Source organism: Arctopsyche grandis, chromosome 4, assembly GCF_051622035.1.
Source record: "Arctopsyche grandis isolate Sample6627 chromosome 4, ASM5162203v2, whole genome shotgun sequence".
Classification (NCBI taxonomy): Eukaryota; Metazoa; Arthropoda; class Insecta; order Trichoptera; family Hydropsychidae; genus Arctopsyche; species Arctopsyche grandis.
Window position 1 is genome coordinate 833,114 of NC_135358.1, and position 18,769 is coordinate 851,882.

General features: G+C 30.7%; 1 protein-coding gene across 2 annotated transcripts in view; it reads left to right on the forward strand.

The window, feature by feature from the left end:
* Positions 1-18,769, forward strand: part of LOC143911307 (uncharacterized) — a 122,843-nt gene that overhangs the window by 57,710 nt on the left and 46,364 nt on the right. The window contains exon 1 of one of the 2 annotated variants that reach the window (XM_077430157.1): positions 2,224-2,673. The exons of the other annotated variant lie outside the window; for it this stretch is intronic. Within the exon in view, the coding sequence (XP_077286283.1) occupies positions 2,612-2,673 (62 nt within the window). The 5' untranslated portion in view covers positions 2,224-2,611. Of the gene's footprint in view, positions 1-2,223; positions 2,674-18,769 lie in introns of those variants that run through there. 2 annotated transcript variants of the gene reach the window in all.

The following is an 18,769-nucleotide window of genomic DNA, read 5'->3' on the forward strand; positions in this document are numbered from 1 at the left end:
CTTTGCAATCGTATTTCAATAAATATATATGTACATAATAAATATATTAGAAATTTCTCTTAAATCTGACTATCTGCAATCTGAGCTTTCGAATACAGCAATCAAATAAGTATTTCCATTTTCTATAAAATATTCGTTTGAACAGGCTTTTTCTACGCTATTTTAATATATGTAAATATGTAGAATCAAAGTACAGAAACCAGCTGAATTTATAAAGAATAAATCTTTTAAACAATGACAATCTAGTTTCAAGAAAAGGAGACCATCTGCATCCGACACTGCAATAAAACTCCATTTGCGCCATTTCTTATATGATATATTTTATATAAGAGATTTTTTTACACTTTATTTTAATTCGAATGTTTTATAATGGTTTTGTGTAAAATATAAAAATATTTTAATTACGAAGAGTACTAAAGCTCGAACGCAGTTCCAAAAAAATATGTATTCATTTCGTTACATAGAATTTTATCGTTTCAATTTAAAATTTAGCGAATTGTCTTGATTCATAAAAAAATATTGGTAACTATTATATAATACTTTTAATAAGTGGTACTTTCATATGTTAGACTACTCTTTTTATTATTTCGTTGGATTTTGTGTATCTCCTAAACCATTCATTGTTTACTTTTACACATAATAGGCATATAAAATTTTGGAAAATTGTTATTTTTTTCAATAGTTCCTGAATTGCAGTTTTGAGGCTTTTTATATTTATCTCCGAAACTTCATTTATAAAATTTGAAGTTCAATATTATGTAACATAATAAATTTAAAGAAGTTTTGTCAGCCGAAAGTGACATTTCGACATATTAAATCACCAGTAGCCACGATTTGCTATACATACAAGATCTCGCAAATATTAATTATATACCAAAACAGACACGATATTTTTTAGTGTTAGAAAGCATAAGCCAAGTTCAGATCTAAAAATCCCCTCTGGAGAAAGTCTGAAATGGCAATCAGTAATAAAATATTTAGGAGTAACGTTCGATTAAAGAATGAGATGAGCACCTCACATTGGGGCAGCGAAATGCAGGGGGATGCGGGGTATATCCTCAATATACCCAATATTTAATCGCCAAATAAAATAAAATAAAATTATATCGCGCACCATTATTAACCTATGCTTCACCTGCCTCGAATACTAACCTTTACAAGCTCCAAATAATACAAAAAAAATCCCTAAAAATAATTTATAACATACCCATATATACTAACTTGAAAAAACTGCATGCCATAAATAATATTCCACTAGTTACAGACATTACCAAAACACTAACCAGTAGATTCTATGACAGAATCATTAATAATCATACTAACATACTTTGAAGAGTCTCGGTGATTACAACAAAATGTCTATACCCTTCAGGTATAACTCACAGATTACCTAAACACAATCTGCTTTAGATAGTCTTTAATTAATATGATGTATTAGTTGTATTATGAGCAACTATAAGAATTGTAAATAGGTTTTTGAGCTCTTTTTCATATTATGCTGTACATTAACATTAGAATAATATAATACTATGATTACTAACAAAATTAAATTAAAATTGTAAAATAGAAAATAATCAGTAGATCAGTAGCGATTAAAATATATATAAGATGTATTGTGAACATATTTTAGTAATGTTAAAAAGCATTCAAAAACCAACAAAAAAAATCAAATATAAAGTATTTGGTCTTGCGACCATAGAATCATGCGAAACTATTGTTATTTCCATTGATGTTACTGAAATAAATTAACTAATAGTTAAAAGAACAACTTCTAATTTCCGCAAAAAAGTTCAAGCTAGAGCGAAAATACACGTGTGTGTGTGTACATATGTATAATCATTCTACACAGTAGATATGTTATACACGTGTATGTTATCGTTACAGCGTGCGATTCCATTTCGGATTCAGTATTTTTTTTTTCCGCTAGAAAAACGGAATCACATCGTTTGAATACAGATAGTTGGGCCAATTTCCGTTTTCATGTATGTCGATATGATCAAATCTCACACAAAAGAAATGGCCGTGGTTTATTTGGCGTGACGTAAATAAATACTAGAGCTTCGGCTCTACCAGTCATAGTAACACCCGGGATATCTTCAAAGACAGTGGCAGGAGAAAAAGAGGGAAACATTTGGGAGCATGTGGGTCGAGAGGATGGAAGGGGAACGAATCCTTGGGGAACGAGTCCTCATCACATATTCATCGCGCGCCCAAAAAATATACGGCAGTACGCCTTTGTGATTTGACAGACGGGCATGTGTCCCGATTCTGATCCCGCACACGTAACAATCATCGACGAAACTTAAACCGAAACACACACACACACCGACGATGATGACGATTCCGGAAGTGGGCATTATCGCCATTTGAAACGCGTACAAATGCATGTGCGCGAATCGTACTCTGTTTCCTACTTGGTCGGCCATTTTGACGCATTCCATCTATCCATATATTAACTTTTCGATATATTTTTCTTTCGGCGTGTGACTTTTGTGGGTGTGTGTAGTGTCCCGGCAATTGAGAGGAAGTGATCCGCTTCAATAGGTCCACCAGAGAGTCCGTTTATTGCTTATGAGTGTGACATTTGGACGAGGTTCCGTCAGCTCTCTCAATGAAAGAGCCGGCCCTGGGATTTGATTCGATTAGCCGTTTGTTCAACTCTGGCCTTACTAGGTACGTATCATCAGCTCGCTTCTGTGGAAACGGTCCGTGGAAATTTCGGAAAAGTCGGCCGATTTCATGTGGGAAATGAAATATGCTCGACCCCATTTTCGACGTCTTATTTTCCGCTCGTGGGTCATAATAGTGGCATTCTTTATGATTGCAACTCTTATACATATATATTTAGGTATAATATATAAAAAAAACTGAAACGTGTGGTGTATATTTGCCTGGAAACTATTATTAATGTTGACGTATATTGTCGTTTTTATGTGATAAAACACATACAAAGTGGGAAAAAATGAATCGTATTATATGTAACTTTTCAAATTATAAAATAATATACAAAAGATATTTTGCTGTTTCTGTTTTTGAATTTGACAATAATATGTATGTATATTTGATTTTTAAATATAAATTTTTATTATTACTAAATTATATTCACAATAAATCTTATATCTATTGTAATAGCTACTGATCTACTGATCATTTTCTATTTTACAATTTTAATTTAATTTTGTTAGTAATCATAGTATTACATATATTATTCTAATGTTAATGTACAGCATAATAGGAAAAAGAGCTCAAAAACCTATTAGACTTATAAACTACGCCTATTATATGTATTTGCTAAAAAATAACGATTTCTTCTTTAAAAAAACGTAAACAATAAATTTATGTTTTTGAAAAATACTTATCTATAGCGTAGTATTTTATTCTTAAACGAGAAATGCGATTAAAGATTGTTCTGCACTTAACATTGAAACATTACCAAAATAGAGTCCGACGAATGAGACATATAGCAACAAAGAGCTCAAAAACTTATGTATGTATGAGTATGATGGTTTGTTAAAAAGTTAAGTAAGAAATACACATATTGAAATGCATAAAACTTTTGTGTTTATAAAATACTATATTATTTCGGAACTTACCTCGTTTTTTGAATCGTCAAATTTTCAATGAATATTTGAATATGTGACCATCAAATTGAGTATTTTATCTCGAAGTATTATTTATGTTTATGTTTATAATAATATTTAGTTTATGTATTGTTGTATGAATTTAAAATTAAATAATAAAATTTATTAGTATTTATAGGTATTACAAACGAAAGAGGGTGGTGCAATCACTATTGTTCGTATATATATACATGTGTATATTATATCAGTAACTAAAATTAATTGAAATAACGTTTGCATAAAACGATTTCAGTATTTGACTTTATTTTTCGTTGCATGTGTTAATAATATTACGGTAATAATATGTAGATCTTCTATTCATACGATAAAAGGGTGGTGCAATACATATTGTTGGTGTCAATATATCGGATAAAATAAATATAATAATATTTAAAATTAAATAAAATCATGCACAGTAGCATTTTAGTTAATATTATAAACAACAATTTTATTTTTTAATTCAAATAGAATATTGCTAACATTCTATTTAAATTTAAAAACTACAGGTGATTTATAGCTACTGGAAAAATTCATAAATATGGAATATGATGATTTGTTCAAAAATGAAGTAAAAAATACACATATTTAAATGCATAAAAAATTTGTGTGTATAAAATATGAGTATTTCGAAACTTACCTCGTTTTTTGAATTGTCAAATTTTCAATGAATCTTTGAATATGTGACCATAAAATTGAGTATTTCATCTCAAAGTATCCCAAATTAACCTTCGTGCGATTCGGAAGGGCTCAGAGCCTTAGATCGAAGGGTTCTCATACAAAATTCATCAATTTTAATGATTTAGCAACTAAAAGAAACTAAGAGTAAGGACTCTGTGCCTTGAATTGAATGACTCTCATACAAAAATGCGAGTATAGAACCTCGCTAATTGTGCGCTATAAATTATACAAAAACACAAACAGCTACTTAATTAGCTTAATTTATTTTGCACGCACACAATCAACCCTTAAAATGGCCTGAAGAATGAAACGTAACATTAAAAACGTGTCGCGAGCGTCCGACACTGAAACACAATTAACAAACACACAATAAATTAAAGTCATGTGTTCGCCATTTGTATTCCCCTTATGCCAGACGGATCGAAATCGGCGTCTGTTGTGTTGTGCGAATTGAATGACGCCTAAATAAGATTGAGATTAAGCCAACCTTGGCACTTTCAACAACCGTCATGATGATCTCATCAAGGAATACAACAATCGCCATTCCTTTACGACGTACAACTCGGAAGGGTGAATATACACGTGTGTGCTTAATCTATTATATAGATTTGGAGGTGTATGAAGACGTGTTAAAGTCACACAATAGACTATGTGTCATGGGGGATGTTTTCGGAATGGGGTGGAGTCGTTCGGACAGATGGAAAAACACTTGACGTGGGGTGGAAAGGGAATTCGAATATACGAGTGTGTTTTTATCGCATTACATTTTATATGGGACATTTTCTTTTTGCGAATTTATCCGTACTTCGAATGGTGCGATTCTCGATTGTGATCAATCGTGAATGAACGACGTGCAAGTTCGCCGACTTTTGATTTTTTTTTACTTTACTTTCTTTCGAACGTGAGAAAATTCTAGCTCAATGTCAAAACCGATTTATAATCGGTTAATCTTATCATGTTTTTTTTTCTTCAAAATTTTATTTGTGTAATAAGAAAAATTAGATTTGTGTAGAGAATTGATTTTAAAATTCGTAATAAATTTTCATATTAAATGAAAGTATACAATTAAATTATACGTATCAAAAAAGGAATTATTTCGATAATTACATATAAAATTATCTTAAAAGCTTAAAAATAATATAATAACGTACGGCGTAACTCATAAATATTTAAAGATTTAATTCTCAGAAGCTATGTACATATATAACTTTAGTTTTAACTCAATGATTGCCTCAGAATACTACATATATAATGTAGGATAGTAATTATAGACTCAAACCGTAATTGCATAAGTGAGTACGTACATGTGAAGATGCATAATTAAATTTTCCAATTAATATTTTAACGAACAACTTGATAAAATCTATATTTTTTATATTTTTATGCGCTTTATAAAATAAAATAAAATTTTGTACACATGTAAGTGTTATACCTATAAATAGGTGTATAATTTTTCGCATAATATTTAACAGGAAATGCGATAAAAGCCGTACATTTATCAAGGGCGTCCGCCTCTGGGAATTCAGATAAACAGAAATGAAATATTATAATTGTAAGGATTCCAAGTGATTTATTATCGTGTAATATTATATTAATTAAAATATACAGTATCGCTTACATTTTCGGATAAGTTTCGATATTGCGTACGAAATTTATAATGGGTATATTTTGGTGAGATATATAGGTACAATATAATAGTATCGAAAAATGTTGGTCGAAGAGTAGAAACGAAATAAAGTTGTCTGCTCAGAATGGGAAGAAATAAGAGTTGTGGCGATTTAATAAATAATAAATCAGCGGTAACGGACAACGGAGAGCAACCGAAGCACAAAGGGCGATAGCATTCATTAACGTAAATATTTAATAAATGTATTTGAGGCCCTTTGAGCTTCTTGTAAGTCGACCCTGAAAAAACCTCAGTCTAAACATGAAAGGTTTCGTTGCAACCACGTATTATAATACATTTACAACTCAAAGAAACGTTTTAGTTTAAGATTAATACGTAATGGGATAACATTATTTTTCGTACAGTACAATTCAGATATAACAAGACTCTAGGGAATGTCATATCGGTAATGAACATACAAATGAACCGTTATTTTTAAAAGTGGCGAAAGTCCAATTTTTATCACTTATTTTAATTTAATACGTCCAAAATCTCTGAAAAGCAGAATTGACGTATTACAGGCAACCAGTATTTGTAAATATTGTTAATTTAAATATTGTCGAGATATTTGAAAAGTGAACTTGTGCGACTTTCAATTATAGCGGCTCATATGTAGTACTTACGAACATTACGAATGTTCGTAAGTACAAACATTTAATTAGTGTAAATATTATTAGTAAACTAAATCTTTTCATATACTCTATATATTTATTTTAATACACAAGTATACCACAGTGTATATGAATAATGTCGAATATTTCACGAGCCAGAAGAAAAATTAAATCTATTTTATTAAAAACACTGGTAAAATCAACATGAATTAAAGAAAACCTTAAAAAGCCGGTTGATCGAGCCAAAAGAGTCGATTTTCGGTTTTCTGAAATATATGAAAAAGCCGGATTTTCGGTATCGGTTTAAACCGGCTTGGAAGCCCTAATCCTAGATAATATGCCAAGTCCAAAAGTCGAGTCAGCTTTCGAAAACTGATAGTTTCGAAGGCTACATACATATAAGAAAACTCAATAGGAGACAGCGAAGTTGAATAGGAAATATATAAATTATTTATGTATAAACATACATAAATAAATACCATTTTCATAAATAGCAATATTCAAAAGTGAGAGAATTCAAAATGACTAACGTTCACCGGTTGCATTGAATGTTCGTTTTATAACTTTAAGGGAAAACTTTTTGCTTCAGTTGAAGGTACAGTATGTTCCATGTTAAGCGACGCAGTTTACTCAACTGATACGGCGTTTGTTTTTGGACCATACAGTCAAACTTTGGATTAACATACCAACTTTGTATGCAAAGTGTTAGACTAGCAAAGTTTTCAGAAATGACGATCGTTGCAATGTTAAAGTGAACGCCATGTACAAGCTTTTTATCCGTACGAAAAGTGTGGAATTACACGGGAAAAGCGTGGGGAAAACCCCGGCGGAAAAACACTTAACCGGACCGGGTCTCTTATCGTCGCCGCTTTGCACCGAATCGGCCGCCGTTTGTTTTGCTGGCGAATTTTCTCATTCGACGCGGAAAATTCGAGGGAAAACAACGAGCAACAAGCGACTTTTTCTCTCCGAGGAGGAAAAGCACGTCGTCGTCGCGAAAAAAGGCCACGTAATGCGATAAGCTCGCGTTGGGAAAAATTAGATTAGAAAAGTCCCAGCCTCGCTCTCACACGGAACGAGGGTGTTCGTGAATATTTTATTGCAGTCGTACAAGGCGTTGCACAAATGTACGTGTTAGCCTCTTAAAAATGCCTGTTTTATCGATCAAATTACACTCTACAACGTATTATCAATGAAAATACACTTCTATTCTTCTAATTTTGTCGTAAGTTTTTAAATTACATGCGATGATTTTATAAAATCAATTATAGCTTCACGATTCATTTTAATTTGATCGATATTTTTATCTCAATTAAACCGAGCCCAACATAGAATTTTATATATGTACATATAATGTTATATATGTACATATGTACTTAGCCAGCAGAGTGGCTTATTTTATTTTATTTTTATTTTTATTTAACATTTTGGACCATTTTGGCATTACAGGAAGAACCTAATGCACCGCAACGGCCTACATAATAAAAGAGGAAGAAAACAAAAAATAAAAAAATTAATAGAAATTAATAACAAAAAGCAAAAGCCAAAAATTACAAAACAAAAAAAGTAAAATAAAATATAATAAATAAAATAAAATTAAAATAAGTAAAAATACAAAGAATGATATGTCTTGCACCTACAGCCTGTTCCGATAAATAAAAAACAAGCTACAAATACAAAATATCCCCGCCTAATGGTAGCGTGTATGTTTAGCACCAAGTGATCAGTGGGTTCAATCCGTTATACTGCTGGTTAGATTTGGGGGTATTTGTGAATCCAAATCGATCGTTTGCCAATTTTATCTGCTCATTGTTGAAACGGGTCCTCAAAATTGGCAAAAAATCATCTTTCCTGTTGTCACAAATCTTCTGTATTTATTGTCTATACAACTTATAAAAAATAGGTACAAATATAAAATCCATAGATGTCTCAATGGATTAATTATGTGATTAATTAGTTAATAAATTGTTATTTCGTGTTCTTTAGCTTCTGGAAATAAAGTGATTTATGTAATAATAAAATACTGCTTTGGGGTCTTCCTGTCAAGCCTTCCTGATATATATTTATGTAAAAATAAAATAAAATATGAAAAAAATGTTATATTAACATGGTTTTATTGTTCCGTGCGGGCTACTGTATTGTTAAATTTTACGTGATGTTGCTGTCATCGATCAAATTGAATAATATATTTTTCGCAAACCAGAAACTCTCCTCGAATAAAGCGGTTATAAAATTCATTCCTTACAATCGCATTTATGTACCATTTGAAAGCTCAGAAATTGGAAAATGCCGGGCTGAGAAGAGTGTATGGGGAATAATGAAAAGGGACCGAAAGAAGAGTACCAAAAAAAAAACAACAGAGTCTGCAATATTGAATGATATTTTACTGGAAACAATGAAATTGGCATCGTATCGACGAAAAAGGGTCAAACAGACCATATAAATTCGGAAGTCTATGGCCAGGCACAAGATCGACAGAAACTCCACTCGTTACAGCTCTATAAGAAATAAAATAAAAAAAATTCATTATATTTATCGCCCGATTTACTTTCATAATCTATTTTCTTCTCCGCTCGTTTGAGTTTTCCCCGGGGCTGTGAAAATTCGTACGTGCCTGAAATCGATCCACATATACTTTCCCTTTAAATTCCTTGTTTTCGCAAAACACTCCCACATATGTATAATAAAATATATAATCCTTGGAAGAGGTTCGACGAGTGTTAGCAAACAATCGCACAAACCTTTCAACAAGTGTTTTAAGACCTCACATAATTTTTGATCAATTCCATTACGGACTTGATTCACTTTTGTTCTACATACAACAACCTCTATGTGACTTAGACGAGCTTTTAAGATGATTCCTAAGGATAAAAGGTTCTTGTGGATACCATCTGCTTGTATACTCGTCTATAAATATATATTAAACTCAAAACTCTCCATGATCTATTTTAAAGATAGGTTGCAATTTACAAAGAGTGTACATAATTTTTGATCAATTCCATTACGGACTTGATTCGCTTTTGTTCCACATCAACCTCCATATGACTTAGACGAGCTTTTAAGACGATTCCTAAAAATAAAAAGGATACCATCTGCCTGTATACTCGTCTATAAATATATATATTAAACTCAAAACTCTTCATGATCTATTTAAAGGACAGGTTGCAATTTGCGAAGAATGAACATACATTATGAGTCAGATGTAACCCAAGGATCTATTTTAGGGCTATTCTTCCAAAATCATTGACCAATGTATTTTTAGTGTCACTCCACTTCAAACATAGATTGATTTTTATACATAAATAAATAATTATATCTGATACGTTCGTAATTCACACGAAGAATTCTTATCTTTCTTTCTTACAAATATCGTTGCATAGATATAGCATAGTTCAAATTAAAAATCGTTATAAACTCGAGTCAAACACGAAGGTTGTAAAAACGCGTTATAAAAAAATTGCTACAGAACTGCTTCGAATCATGCGAACTTACTGCTTGATTGTTCGATGCTTAAAGAAAGGGTATTTTGAATTATTGTGCGATTAAATTTGCAGTTTGCCGTTTTTTATTTTATTTTTGTGTGGGGTAGAAATGCCCCGCTCACCCCAAAGTAAGTGCGTATTCGGCATATCGTTTCGATCTGGCTTCTTATGAATATTTAAATGCTTTTCGCCGACGATTCGAATAACCGAGTAATAAATAAGTCGTGATGGAATACCGTGTCGTAAGATTGATGATTTCGTATATGCGGTTGACGCTCGATAACGAATCTTGCTTATTAATATTTATATTCAAATGATTCCAGTTTATTCGACTCATTCATGTGTGAGTATAAAATTATATTAAAAGTCGAGTCACTGTTATTTTTCGTTGCGTAATTTAAGCATTAATGCACGTCTAGATTTAATTAGTAGATATTTTTCAGACGTATTTTACAATTTAAATTTTTTCTAGAAAATATTATATGTAATTAAAAGAAACGTGAATGGAAATTTATGGTGAAAAATGATTATTTATAAAACTACATACATATCTGGCAGAAAGCTAAAAATAACTTAAAAGTCATTGTTTTGAGAAAATCGAGTTTAAAGCTTTCTATTTGTGACCTAAATCATTATTTTTTTTTACTTACAAATTCAATAAAAATTTAAATAATAAAAATTCAAAACATCCAATTTTGACTTGACATTTGGAATGTAGTGAATGTTTGGAATGTGCATATCTATTGTATGGGGCTTTTGTACATAAAAATTAAGTATATATGAGGTTCCTCAGATAATCCTATATTTATATAGTAGTTTATGGTTTATATCCTTTGATATATGTATATATAGCCTTCTTACCTTATTCTTATAGCCTATGTAGGTTATAGTTCCCCTGGGTCGTGACAATGACTAAGTCTACGGAAACATTTATATAAATTGCTTGTTGTTTTGGTAAAAAAAACTTATATTTTGCATTTCATAGTTTGTTCATTTCTCTTGTTACACGTATCAGTATGATGATTTCATCACCTTTAGGCTATAAGTTTCAAGTTTCTACATATATCAGATTACTATTGCAACGAATTTAATAAATATAAGGAAAACTGATCAAGTTAAAGCATTATTAAAGTATTGATTGTATTTATATTATTTTTGTCTATATGTCTATTTATATTATTTTTATAAAATATATTTGTTTCTTTGTTTGTGTAGTTATTTGATGTTATTGATAAAGCTTGGTAGTTTTCTTTTGTGTAAAATTAGGGCTTCCAAGCCGGCTAAAGCCGAAACTGAGAAACCGATTATTTTATCAATTTTCAACAAACCGGCTAAATCCGGCTTTTTAAAGGTTTTTTTTCTCGAATCTAACAATAATGAATTTCAAATTTCTATGAAATAATGAAAAAAATGATCATATCCGAACTTTCTTAGGGAATAGGCGTATAGTTTTTTGAACAACAAAAAAAGACACAGAACATAGCGGTTGCTTTGAGATTTAATTACGGGCGAAGACCAGGTCATAAACTAATAAAATATTATTGAAAGTAGTTTCAATAACTTAAACAAGGCCACGGTAAAGGAACATTTTGCTAAGGACGCAATGACAAAAAAAATATATTATATATATATATATATATATATATATATATATATATATATATATATATATATATATATATATATATATATATATATATATATTGAAAGGAATTTACATATATTATACCTACTTTGAATAAGCAATTATTTATTTTGCAAAATGTATTATTATTTTATCTATATACGTAGTAACAAAAGATTCTAACTCGAGATTTTGACTGATTTGAACTCAGAATCGATTACTGATCACGTTTTCAGGATCTAGAAAAAATGTTTGTGTATTTTGGGGATTTTTTGAACACCGTTAGTCCTATCAAATTGAAACTTAACTCGGTAACTGAAATTTTTATCGGCACTACGTACATTTTTTTCAAATTTTTAAGTTGACCGGAAATGGTACTTCCCCTTATATGTGTCACCTTTTTTTGGTTTTTGAAATCAATTATCTCCTAAATCGGACTGAAATTTTTTTCATGTAATAGAAATAATAATCTTTATAACCTTATATTTTTTAAATATTTTTATCTGAACCGGAAGTAGTACTTTTACTCTAGAGAATCGAGGTTTTTTATGTTTTTCTCAGAAAGCTTTTAGTTTATTAAACTAAAATTTCATATCTATCAATTTAAGCTTAATACCAAATTATGTATAAAATTTTGTTAGCATCCGTCAACCGTAAGTAGCAGTTTACTCTTGTTTTTATTCAATTTTTAACTTATAAAGAAAAAAAAAATTCCGGCCTTTTTCCGGCGTTTTTTGCAACCCCTAGTGTAAAATAGATACATACTAATATACATACTAATAATATTCCTACGCAATGCGTCTGCAGAAATTTAAATATATACATACATAATGAACCAATGAATTTACATATATAATATTAGTATACTTATAATATACATACATATATGGATACAATCATTATTTGAAGACTTGTGCACCTTTAAATAATAAATTTAAGCAATACACATCTAGACTGTACCTATGTATATATGTACATACGTACGTGAGATTATGGCTTTTCACATTCATATTAAAAATTTTCACACAAAGCAAAATTACAATGAAATCCGTGTGAGCTGAAAATCTTTTCTCGCAATCCAATTTAGTCGCGCACAAAAGCGACGCGACTCGACGATCGCAGATGCCTTATCACATTCGCATGCACATTATATGTATAATAAATAATTGATCAAAAGGTTCGAGAATGTAAGGTTTGCGCTTGTTAACGAGAGAATTATTACTCGGTACAATGGATGTGAGGGAATCGACGATAATGTGAAGGAATGCGTTGTTGCGTTATGTGGGTCACGTTCTATGTAGGCTTGCGACACGTGACCGACATGCTTTTTATCCTCAACGATTTTTATTTCAAACTGACTTGTAGGTATGTATATACGTATGTACTAAGGGTCGTTTCTAGTGCGGCACTTGCGGCGGGGTGTAGTTGAACGGCTGTTGGAGACCCGGGCTCATTAGGGTTAATAGGGATGGGGGATGCGGTTTGTTTTCCCGTTGAAAGCCGTTATCCAACCCCGTAAGGGAGAGTCTCCTGAAAACACCTGCTGAAGCTTACATTGCAATGGACCTACATTCATCGGATTAGTGTCCTGTAATCACACTGTTGGTTCTCGAAACGATGGCTTTGTCCTCGGGTAATTTCATTTTGTGCTGTAATGATTTTCCGGAAGAAAATGCATTGGAAAATATTTGGAGTTTAATTTAGATTGAATTTTTTTCGTGACTGTTTGACACGAAAAATGGTTCTTTGACGATAAATGACTTTTCTTTTAGAAAATTCAGCACACTTCCAACTAGCCCTTTTAAACGAAAACAAAAAATAGTGTGGCCAGAAAACATATTTCAATACAAAATATATAATAGTATTAACAGTGGGAAAAAATCTCAAGTGAAAATACGTACTTTTGACTTTTGATTTGAACTGGACGACTACTTAGAGAGATTTGAATGCTAAAAAGTACAACAAATGACAGATAAAAAACCCGACTATACATAGATTCCAATATTCATTTTGAACAGAAAATTGACAGATTTTGAGACATCGACCGAACAACACCAAGATATAGAAAATCCGCGCTATTTAAAAAACACATACATCTCCGCATCTCAAGCCAATCGACATTTTTTATTACCAGATTCATGTTTACTGGGTATAGATCTATAAGAAAAGTCATATCTCGTCTCTGAACCAAAAAAAGTCGTCATTTGTCGAACATTGTTATCATATATGTATATATACATACATACATATATAATTTTTTATTTTATTTTATTTAAATTGGCACACATACAGAATAAAATTTAAAAAAAGAAGCAGCACAGTGATACAATAAATATACAAATATAAATGAAAATATTATCATCCATGTACAGTGAGCACCACATGGTAATATAAAGAAAACAAAAAAGAAAAATTACAAAAACATATTAAAATTAATAAACAATGAATGAAAATGAAGATGAAGAAGCAAATCAACCACAGATTTGCTTCTTCACCTTAGCCCTAAAAGTACTAAAAGAGTCAGGAAAAAAGTTAGGACAATTATCCAAATTATCGTAACACCGGCATATATGTACGTGCGAGTGAACTATTAAATGAAATGTTGTTATGACAAATTGGTGTATAGAACAGATTTCTACATCCGGTGAATCGGGCATTAACGTTGAAATTAATTTTGTTCAAAACCGATGTGTCAAGGATACCATTAGCAATCTTGTATAAAAATATCGTAAAGATTGTACTATTAAATGGAGTGTTGTTATGATAAATTAGTGTATATAACAGATTTCTACATCTGGTGAATCGGGCATTAACAGATGTGTTAAGGATACCATTAGCAATCTTGTATAAAAGTAACAAATCAGAAACCCTTCTGCGATGAGACAAACTAGCGATCTTGAAAAAAGATAGTCTACATATAAGTTGGCAGCAATCTTACAAGACCAGTCTTATGGGATAAATAGCGCAGAAAACGCTTCTGAATTGTCTCTAAATGATGTATATGGGTTTGGTAATAATGAGACCATATGACTGAAGCATACTTCTTATTACTACGAACCAAATTGTTATAGAGCAATATCAGAGTATGCGGATTCTTAAAAGGGCTTCGCAACTCGACAGATAAATCCCAATAGCTTATATGAATTAGTGACTATATGGTTAAAATGCTAAATAATTGGCAGTTTGAGTAAGTCTCTGGCAGTTTTTCGTTATAAGATCTTTGTTATTAATATTGTAAATGAAGTTAATTAGATTATGATTTCTTGAAAGTATTTAAAATTTCTGGTGATATTGAGATACATAAGGTTTACACTACAACTACACCATTCGAATATTGTATCAATGTCGGATTGTAATTTTAAGCAATCCGATACATTATCAATAGGATGGAAAACCTTAAGATCAACAAGCATAAAGTAAGCACTGACACTTCAGAAGGGGATATAATATCACTATTTTGTCTGAGATAACGCTCGCCGTACTATAATAGTCGTTTCGATTCGACATTTGTACATATGTAAGTCACAGCTAAACCACTGCCAAAACGTATATACGATATAATAACAAAAGAAAAAAACTTCCATATATACTGTTCGATACCAATGTTTCCTCTAGGACCTTGAGTATGTGACTCCTGGTCAATCATTTCCTATCAGAGTTCACGCAAAAGTCAAGTTTTTAGAATTTGCTGGTTTATAAAATGCTGCAAAAATGTTTTTGCGCATTGGGCCTGTTAGGCCTTCCTGGTATATACGTACATGTACAGAGTATGAAATAACTAAATAAATCTGATAGTCTGACGTTTATTATATAATATAATAAATCGTATTCATATAATGTTTATAGGTTTCTTATTTGAAATTTTAATGGTTATTAAAATTATTTTTGAATCAATCTTTACAATAGTATTTTTTTTTAAATTATATTTATTCTTGACATATCAAATGGTTGGTAGTGGCAAATGTTTGGAATTAATTTTTGTAATTCTTCTTTGTATCCTGCCCCTTAAATAATTTTATGTATTTTTCAAGTATGGTTCACAAATATTTATTAATAATACTTTCCAAAAATCTCATAATATAAACGTATGCTTTTTAACTCCATCTCAAAATCCTGTAATGTCTCATATAGTAGCATGAAATAGTATATGTGTAATTAAATATAACTCCTGTCTAGAGGTGAGGCAAACAACTCGAGAATCCTTTGAGAATCAAGTCACAGAGACACATTTTATGTAAATATCATATTACATATACATACATATGTACGTACATACGAACATACATATGTAAATATTTAAAATATCACTGTAATATATGTACATACATATGTGCTCATCCTTGACAACTGACAGTTTTTAAAAATAAATATGTACATACTATATGTTATATTATATGTATAGGTATTATTTTACAACAGTATATAATATTATAAAATATATTATATATTGTTGTACAGTATTTATAACATGATATAATACAAGAATATAGTGTTGAAATTTTCTCTTGTACGTAGCCTAATAAATTATCCAGTGCTTAGTATGTACATATATACATATGTATGTATTTATGATATATATATATATATATATATATATATATATATATATATATATATATATATATATATATATATATATATATATATATACATATATTCACGTACCCAGCTTGAGATAACGACGAAGCCGACGAAATTAAGCCGAAGATTACGAAATTAACAACACAAAATTTATCATTCGGATATACCTGCTGCTCGAGCTCTAGAGAATTTTTAATTCCAAGTGAAAAAGTATTTCGTGATATTTTTTGTTTAATGTTTTATATTTTTATTCAAGTGAACGAACGTGCTTTGAAAATAGCCTTTGGCAGAGCTTTACCGACACGTTATTTTGCATTAAAAATATTAAGAATTACATAATATGTATGTATAATTAAATTTGAAAAGTACAAGTATATGTATAAATATGTTGATGAAAGTTCCGTTATCTAATTTTGTACTTTTGGGATGAAGAATAATTATCAATTTGAAAAATTATGCCTCAATTATACATACATATGTATGTACATATATATTGGCACAATTTTTAAAAATATTTTGAAATATCTAGACTCCGGACCCAAAGCGCGCCGTTTATTGTTCAATTGTAAATGCTTTGTTAAAGGTGCAAAAAAAAAACCTTTTTTTTTTTGGACTCTAGCTTTGTAAATAGAGCCAAACCGCCCTGATTCCCGGAAAAAGCACGCTCTCTATCCGTAGTCTAGTAATAACAATGGTGTCCCGACAAAACCGCGCGGGACAATATAGCGGGGAAAAAATCGCGCAAACTAAAATAACGCGGCAACAAAATTCCGCAACGCATATATAAGAACAATTATAAGCAAAAACAAGTAATATAAATATTAAAAACAGTTCTAATGTATAAAAAAAATCCAATAGAACACATTAATGATAAAATATGTAACAGTCATTTATTCATTTTGAAAGTGTACTTTTGAATTTATGCTGATCCTAAGATATTATTTTTAATTTAGGACATATACATAATTATATTTAATGTGTCTATTCTTGTTATTGAAGTTTCAATAAATTTTGAATAAATTCAAAAGTATAATTTCAAAATTAATAAACGATCCTTATTTTATCATAACTGTGTTCTGTCGGATTTTTCTTATACATTTGACCTGTTTTTAATATATTTTATTAACAGATTGCTCCAAAGCGGCGAGTGTGCTAAACAGATTAAGACTCGAGTAATTATAAATACATAATTATTACATACATACACATATAAATTGAAACAATACCTGACATCTATGGTCAGATATTACAAACATCGTATACAAAAAATTTGTCATGTAACAATACGAATTTTTACATTCAATAAACATCTATGGAGAGAAATCTGGTGAAACCTGAGATAACTCAAGGTTTGCAATAGAAAATTGGAGAGCAAAAGCCAATTTTACAGGAACCGTTTCAATGAAAATCAGAAAAATTGGCAAATTCTGATAAGAAACGATCGACCTCGACAAACCAAGGCCTGGCCAATAACGAGACTAATATTTAATATTTATTGTGTTAATTTTCCTTATTTATATTTATTTCTATATGATTTTGTCGCCACGCTATTTTGTCTCCGAGCTATTTAGGATTGCGCGATTTTGTCGCTTCGTCCATGCGATTTTGTCTTGCGCGATTTTGTGACGGCGCCAGTAAAAATATTCAATTTTTAAATAAAAACTTTTTGATAAACGTATTATTTTACTTTCCCAAAACAAATTACTTTTGCATATTGCGATATGCTAGACAAAAGCTGTCAAACTTCTCTAAACATGTACAATAGACGTTTACGTAGCGTCACGTCTCGCGTCTTGACGTATGTATGTATGTACATACTTCTTATAGAACTTCAAAAATTATACTATTGGGCTTCACTTAAATACACGTACTCAATGATAAATCAAAAACCTTATTAAACATTTTTGTCAAAATGAGTTATAAACATACATACATACACATTGTTTAATATTTCTATTGAGAAAATTTTATTCAATTGTTCGATTTTTGTATCAAAGTTGACATAAAATATTACATTGAGATCAAATTTGATGAAAAACGAATTGAACGACGTTCAAAATTAAAAACAAAGGACGTCTTCTTGGAATTTTCCGGGTCACGTGCGTCCAAATTGAATAACCCAGACTTGTTCGGCCATTCTTGTAGAAGAGGCGCGTTGAAAAATTTTCCTTTTTCACATGAGTGAAGGTACGCCATGTTGCAATCCAGAAAATTAGCCCTTCGTCCCAAAGAAAGCCCAATAAAAATGCGTAAAAAGTTTTCTTCGTCCTCTTTACTCACACATACACATACATACATATATACTCCATTTATCCCTCGGTGATAATTTTCCTACCTTAATCCTACTTTGTTGTTTTAGTACAAATTTATACACACAACTCTGTATATTGTACTTTATGCGGGTGTGCGACTTTTTCCCCAACACAACAAAGTCTTCCATAATAACCTTTCATATGTATCGTTTCAGTCAGATTTGATTTATATTTTAACCCTGCTCGAGCGGGCTC